The following is a 6,000-nucleotide window of genomic DNA, read 5'->3' as shown; positions in this document are numbered from 1 at the left end:
AGAAGGAGCCTCTGTTCTGGTCTATAATGCATCATTGTGCGTTGGCCTTCGTGTTTTGTGAAGCCATGGCCTGCCAATACACACAGCCTCCACTATTTGGCTAAATAAGCTACAGAGTAGCAGGGCACTAAACATGCACTGCTATTTTCTGGATTGGCTGATCAGTCTTTTATAATTGTCATCTGTGGCCTCTGCTTTAGTGCTTTGGATTTTTCAGTTAAGTTAAACTCATTGGACTTGTTTTTTTTAAAGGGAGTTGCTACAACAATTATGAGATAATGTGTATAATGTCATTCATTGGCTGGTGGTCACCACATCTCATAGCGTTTTAATGGCCCGGTTCCCGTACGTAAGGGTTTATCGCCACCTTTTGTATATCACCTGAACTGCAACGACACCAACGGGACAAACAACGTGTTCCTTTTGTTGGAAATGCCTCCCAGGACCAAAGTCTTTGATTCCTATGTTCATGTGTTTGGTTATGTGCCTCTTTTCAGAAGCAAAACAAGAATTTTGTGCTGGAGTGTCTTGCCAAGTACATTGTGAGGAAGATGCCCTACGCCATCCTACCCAAGCACCTCCCTACTGAACACAAAAAGGTGCCTCGACTCACACTGATTGATTTGAATGTCCTCATCAGCCTCAGTTCATGAATATGATCATATGAGGTAATGGAATATACTGTGCCCTTCACTGTTTTTCAAGCGTTGCCCTTGTTTGTGTCTGTGTAGGTGGTGACCTCTGTGATGTGGAACAAGCCAGACGGTAAATATTTGGTTCCTCTGTGGATCATCATCCTGGCCATCCTGGCCGGCTTGCTACTTCTAGCTCTGCTCATCTACGTCATGTACAAGGTGAGTGCTGCTGCTGACGGGGGGACCGTAGTTCTTACATACCTGAGACCCCCTCAGCCAACCGTGTCCATCTGAACATAACGAGGAACATAATGATTTATTCTTTTTTAGGTTTGTTATATTTATCCCAAGGCCCGTTGCATTATTCTGGGTAGATGTCGTGTGTGTGTGTGTGCGCTGATTCAAACTGTCTTTCCTCGCGCCTGCAGCTGGGATTCTTCAAGAGGTCTCTCCCGTACGGCACGGCCATGGAGAAGGCCCAACTCAAGCCCCAGGCTGCGTCCGAGGCCTAGGAGGGCCCGGAGCCCACCGCAGACAAGCAGGATCGAGCCATATGATTGCAATGGAGGAACAGAAGGAGAGACGCTCAGACTTTGCAGTGTGAAGAGAGTTAGGAGGAGAAACGACCACTGGAACTCCACTGTGCTGCACTAGAAGATGAGACGACACAAACCAAAATGATCTCCAAACCAAATGAATGTCTTTGCTTTTTTTTTTTTACACTTTCTTTTCTGCAGTGTTTTGAACTGACAGATCAAGACTATTTCTCCTGCTCGGTAGAAACTGGCTTCAGGCTCAAGGTTGGACTGAACCACCAGATATTTTGTCCTACACTATGGAATGAAAGGTTCCTGAGGATTTTAGTTTTTTTACACGCCTCCACATAATACATTTTGTTTGAACACTTTATTATTGGTGCTAAAAAGACTGCATGTACTTCTGAAGGACCGCAGCCCCCCATGCTGACTCATCCCAAACTCCCTGTCCACCTTTCTGAAAATCCTTGTAGTTTTTTAAATAGGAATCCATGGTATTCATCTGGAAAGGTACACGCTGAACCAAAGACAGTAAGTGTAGAATAGAACGTTATTACTCAACATAATATAACACCACAATTGACCAAAGCGTTGATGAACCTCATTTCAACCTGCCTGAGGATGGTGGATACTTCAGTGTAGTTACATTTTTTATTTTTGTTTGTTTCGTTTTTTCATTTTTTTTGCACTCAACGGAGGAATCTACTGATAAAAACACCAAAGACTGTGTGAAGACCTTCCTCGGAGGTCAGCCTTGGTCTCCTACTGGTGGTTGTTCGTTGCCGCGGTCCCGAGTATGAACACGCTCCAGCCTCATCCACTCCTCGGGTGTGAACCCGCTGCAGCCTCGTCCACATCCTGTTCTCTCACCTGGGAAGGGGACTGGAACCCACGACCCGCCCGGGGAGCCAGGCCCCCGCCTTCTGTCCACAGCGGGCGGGCTGCTGTCGCCTTTCCCTCAGAAACGGGGCTGCTGTATTATCATGAGGTCATGAAAAAGGCATAAAGATCAGGAGGAAGAACCTCTTGTAAAGCAACCGTTACATAATGATGTCTTGAAGAGCAGAAGCGACAATCATCCTGTTGGGAGCCGAAGGCAGGTGGAGGAAATGTGTTCTGGGGGTGCAGGCGGTGGTGGGGTCCTCCCCGCTCCATGCTGCAGAGGGATCAGCTCACCGCAGGCGATTCTGTAGGCTTTAACGGTCTCTTTAATTAAAGGGCTTGCGTGTGTATGAGGATGTGTGCTAGCAAAGAGGGTAGTGAGGTCACACCGCACTGCCACAGAGGGCTGCGCTTCCACCCAGGGAACGAACATTGAACAGGTTGTGTGTGGAGTATTTGCATAGGGTTTCACAGGTGCCTTAAATGTAGATAGTTAATGACCTTTGTGAGGATGTGTGCTCGTACGAAATGCGTAATGTATGCGGGCACATAAGTATGGTGTGTGAGTGGTGTATTTATGAATGTCTGTTTTCTGTATGAATCGGTTAAAAACTGTTTTCCCTTTGCTCTGATGTCGTAATTATGTCGTTATTTTTTTCTGACCATGGTGTAATCGTTGGAATACAATATGGAACTGCAAAGACTTTCCATCTTCATGGGGATTTAATCCCATCACAATCGATGGCTGCCATCAAAATGAGGGGCGTATTCTGTTGACACCCAATGACATCGGAAAAAGGGCACTGGGAAAACAACATGTTGTTTGGAAGTGCAATATTTGTAATCTACTATTATGATCGGTTTCATGCGTTCTTATTGTTTTCAGCGTATTTCTGTGTTTGCTTCGCTATCTGATCTAAGAGTCCTTGAAGCTTTGTTTCCCTCACAGGCCATCATATTCTCACTAATGGCAGCAGTGAAGAGGTAGTTTTTCCATGGTTTTCTACTGTGGTTTTTTTTTTTCCTCAGTGCATACATCTTGGACCACTTTTGCTATCAGATTTTTGTACCACAAACCTGCCGTGTGTGTGAAGCACATTCTCTTGAGCCCCTCCCCAGAAACACGCCGCGTTCGCTGCTCAAGATAATTTTGTGGTGTCACATTTGAATGTGGCATGCAGTTGTATCACCTGTTTAAACACCACCTTTTACTAACCATATGTGTCACATAGCTGTTCTGTCTTTAGCGCAGCCTTATGTCAAGTAAAAAACAACACATGTGTTTCACAGTTTCAGAAGACTGTCTTTTAGATTAATTTGGTAATTGATTCAATCTGTAACATAATTTTCCGACCTGTTATTTATGATGATGCGATCTTTCATCCACGGTTCTAGTCGGAGGAGGGTCAGGACTTTTCTAAACAACCCCATTTCTTGGACTCTAAAATAAGTTGTATATATTTCTGACAAGAAGATTATTTTTAAATTCAAATGATAAATTGTTTGTTGTGAATTCTTCTCACCCCATATTGGGGAGAATTTTTGTTTTTAGGGATTTTGTTTTTGTTCAAAGTTTGTATTTTAAATAAAGTATTTCCCTTTTTACACACTGCGATTTGTGTTCATTAAACTCCAAAAATAATTTATGAAATACAAAAACTGTACATAAAACAAGTGTTACATGACATGATTCTGTGCTGATTCAGTGCTTTTTCTCCTTCATGTGAAAATATACTTCATCAGCCAATCACCTCTGACCCATATATACATTGGCTCTAAAATCAACATTGTAACCTTATCCAAAAGCAGGTATTCAGTGAGTGCTACACAAATGTCCTTGTAGGCACCAGATGTTCTATAGGCAGCGCACACATGTATCTGTAGTTCACTGGCAAGGCACTAGAGGTCACTGGTGTGACACAAGTAGTGCTCTTCATTCTCTGAGGAAAACCAACGTTCGGTTTCCCTCACTTGCATAAGTGTAATCCAGAATGAAAAGCATCAGTTCATCGGGGGACGGCCTTCAGTCTGAGATGCGGTGCGTGGCGTTAGGTGCTCTGTGTGCATTTATAAGTTCTTTGTGCGCTTGTCTGGGCCCTAGCGCTCCAAAGTCCTGGAGAGCTCTGTGAGTCTGCGTTGGTCCGGGCCCTAGCACTCCAAAGTCCTGGAGAGCTCTGTGAGCCTGCGTTGGTCCGGGCCCTAGCACTCCAAAGTCCTGGAGAGCTCTGTGAGCCTGCGTTGGTCCGGGCCCTAGCACTCCAAAGTCCTGGAGAGCTCTGTGAGCCTGCACTGGTTGTCGATCACGCTCAGATTCTGGACGTACAGCCGGATGTTGCTGGGACTCCGGCAAGGCAGAGAGTCAGAATCTAAAACCAAAGAAGAAGAAAAAATAACATTTCATACCCATTTTGGTATGAGCATTAAATTAAATAACATCGTTCTAGCTGACCTCTGAACAAGGAGTTTCTCCTTAGCGCTAATAAGCTCCACACTGTTTGTAAATGTCCACCCTATAGGAGACGTGGGACCATTATGAGTGGTATCTTACACGTCGAGATGCGGACGGAAGGGGCCTCCAGCAGCATGCGGTCGGCCAGCCCCCTGGTTGGGGATGAATGCACTGCAGGAGAGAGAGAGAGAGAGAGAGAGAGAGAGAAGTACAGAGTAGATCATGTTTATCAGTCTACTCATTGTTAACCTCACATGATAAGTGTGAGGGCCGCATGGCGTCCACAAGCTGAGCAGCTTACCGTACGGCTGACTCCTGCATCCCTGCACTATCTTCAGTGTCTTCGCGATCAACCGCTGCAGAAAATAGAAATGCATTTTATGCCCGATGCAAATGAGACGAGAGCTTTTACACTGAAGTTAATTCATTTGGTGCAACTGCGGCATTTGTGGTGAGCAGAAAGTTTGGTTTGACTCACCATCTTCTCAAAGTTGACTAATTTGTCCTTGTAGCTCTTGTTTCCCTCGTGGATGAATGTCATGTCTGGTCACAGACGGAACAAATGCACCTTTAACCTCTAACTTCAATGGTTTATCTTTACTCGTCACACAACAGGCTTTGAAACGTATTGTAGCATGTTGACCTATTGTTGGATGTCTCATGCACTTTTGAATGTGCGCGTCCAATGTGTGTGTTTGACATTATCATGATGTCTATAAATAATCGTATCAATCAGTTATTCTTTCAGATGACAAGACATTTCTCTAAAGGACACATATCGATCAATCCTCGACCTAGCGATAACCCTTTCAGTGAAGGTGTACTTTAATGGTATTGGACCGTTTCAGCTACGGCCTGCGTAAACAATCAAAGAGGTCGATGTGGAGCACAGCTATTCATTTGCTACCGCTCATGGATGAAGCGTTCAGGAGGTGAGCTGGCAGCTCTGTGTGTAGTATCGATCACCTAGGCACCCGTTACCTTTGAGCAGCAGGGGCATGAAGGGGATGTAAGGAGGGCTGAGTTTAGCCACCGCTAGTCTGTAGGCTCTGTGGTTCCGCGAAGGATCCTGCATGAAGCACGAAGATATTTAGCAATTATTCGCCGAAGATAGTACAGACTACAGTGTGTATACTGCACGGGAACACTCCACAGATAAACATTGGGATTGATTTGTTTTATTAGCGTGACGAGACGACCGTCATGCGATGAAAACATTATCTCTGAGTTTGAGATCTCAATCATGGGATATTGCCAAATATCCCCAGATAGCGAACCAATCAAATTGCGCCATCTTACGAGGTTCACGTGTAGCATATGCTAAATAGTTATAGCATACATATCATTATGATCTTCTATTGCATTAGGTTGTGTGAGACTTACCATCAACCTTTCATAAGCACAGTAGATCCTTTTGGTTTTGCTTGGTATTCTCTGCAAACACACACAGACACAAAGAAGTGTCATTGTGAAAGTAGCCAGATTGCAGCAGAATACT

The 6,000-nt window shown here is 44.7% G+C and overlaps 2 protein-coding genes across 8 annotated transcripts in view; one reads left to right on the top strand and one right to left on the bottom strand.

Moving 5' to 3' along the window:
- The first annotated feature begins 35 nt into the window (after positions 1-35).
- On the top strand, positions 36-3,663 carry LOC132453297 (integrin alpha-5-like). Its single transcript, XM_060046163.1, has 3 exons — positions 36-599; positions 732-854; positions 1,064-3,663. Exons 1-3 carry the CDS (start codon positions 552-554, stop codon positions 1,145-1,147), a joined length of 255 nt encoding a protein of 84 aa, XP_059902146.1. The 5' UTR covers positions 36-551; the 3' UTR covers positions 1,148-3,663.
- Positions 1,287-6,000, bottom strand: part of rapgef3 (Rap guanine nucleotide exchange factor (GEF) 3) — a 28,267-nt gene continuing 23,553 nt past the window's right edge. For all 7 annotated transcript variants that reach the window (XM_060043048.1, XM_060043820.1, XM_060046036.1 and 4 more), the window contains 6 exons: positions 5,886-5,936; positions 5,484-5,571; positions 4,981-5,045; positions 4,804-4,858; positions 4,602-4,673; positions 1,287-4,419 (listed from right to left, as the gene is read on the bottom strand). In XM_060043048.1, the coding sequence (XP_059899031.1) occupies positions 4,304-4,419; positions 4,602-4,673; positions 4,804-4,858; positions 4,981-5,045; positions 5,484-5,571; positions 5,886-5,936 (447 nt within the window). In that variant the 3' untranslated portion in view covers positions 1,287-4,303. The remainder of the gene's footprint in view (positions 4,420-4,601; positions 4,674-4,803; positions 4,859-4,980; positions 5,046-5,483; positions 5,572-5,885; positions 5,937-6,000) is intronic.

The sequence above is a fragment of the Gadus macrocephalus genome, chromosome 1, assembly GCF_031168955.1.
Source record: "Gadus macrocephalus chromosome 1, ASM3116895v1".
NCBI classification, from domain to species: domain Eukaryota; kingdom Metazoa; phylum Chordata; class Actinopteri; order Gadiformes; family Gadidae; genus Gadus; species Gadus macrocephalus.
The sequence above is the reverse complement of the archived record's forward strand: the minus strand, read 5'-3'. Positions and strand labels throughout refer to the sequence as shown.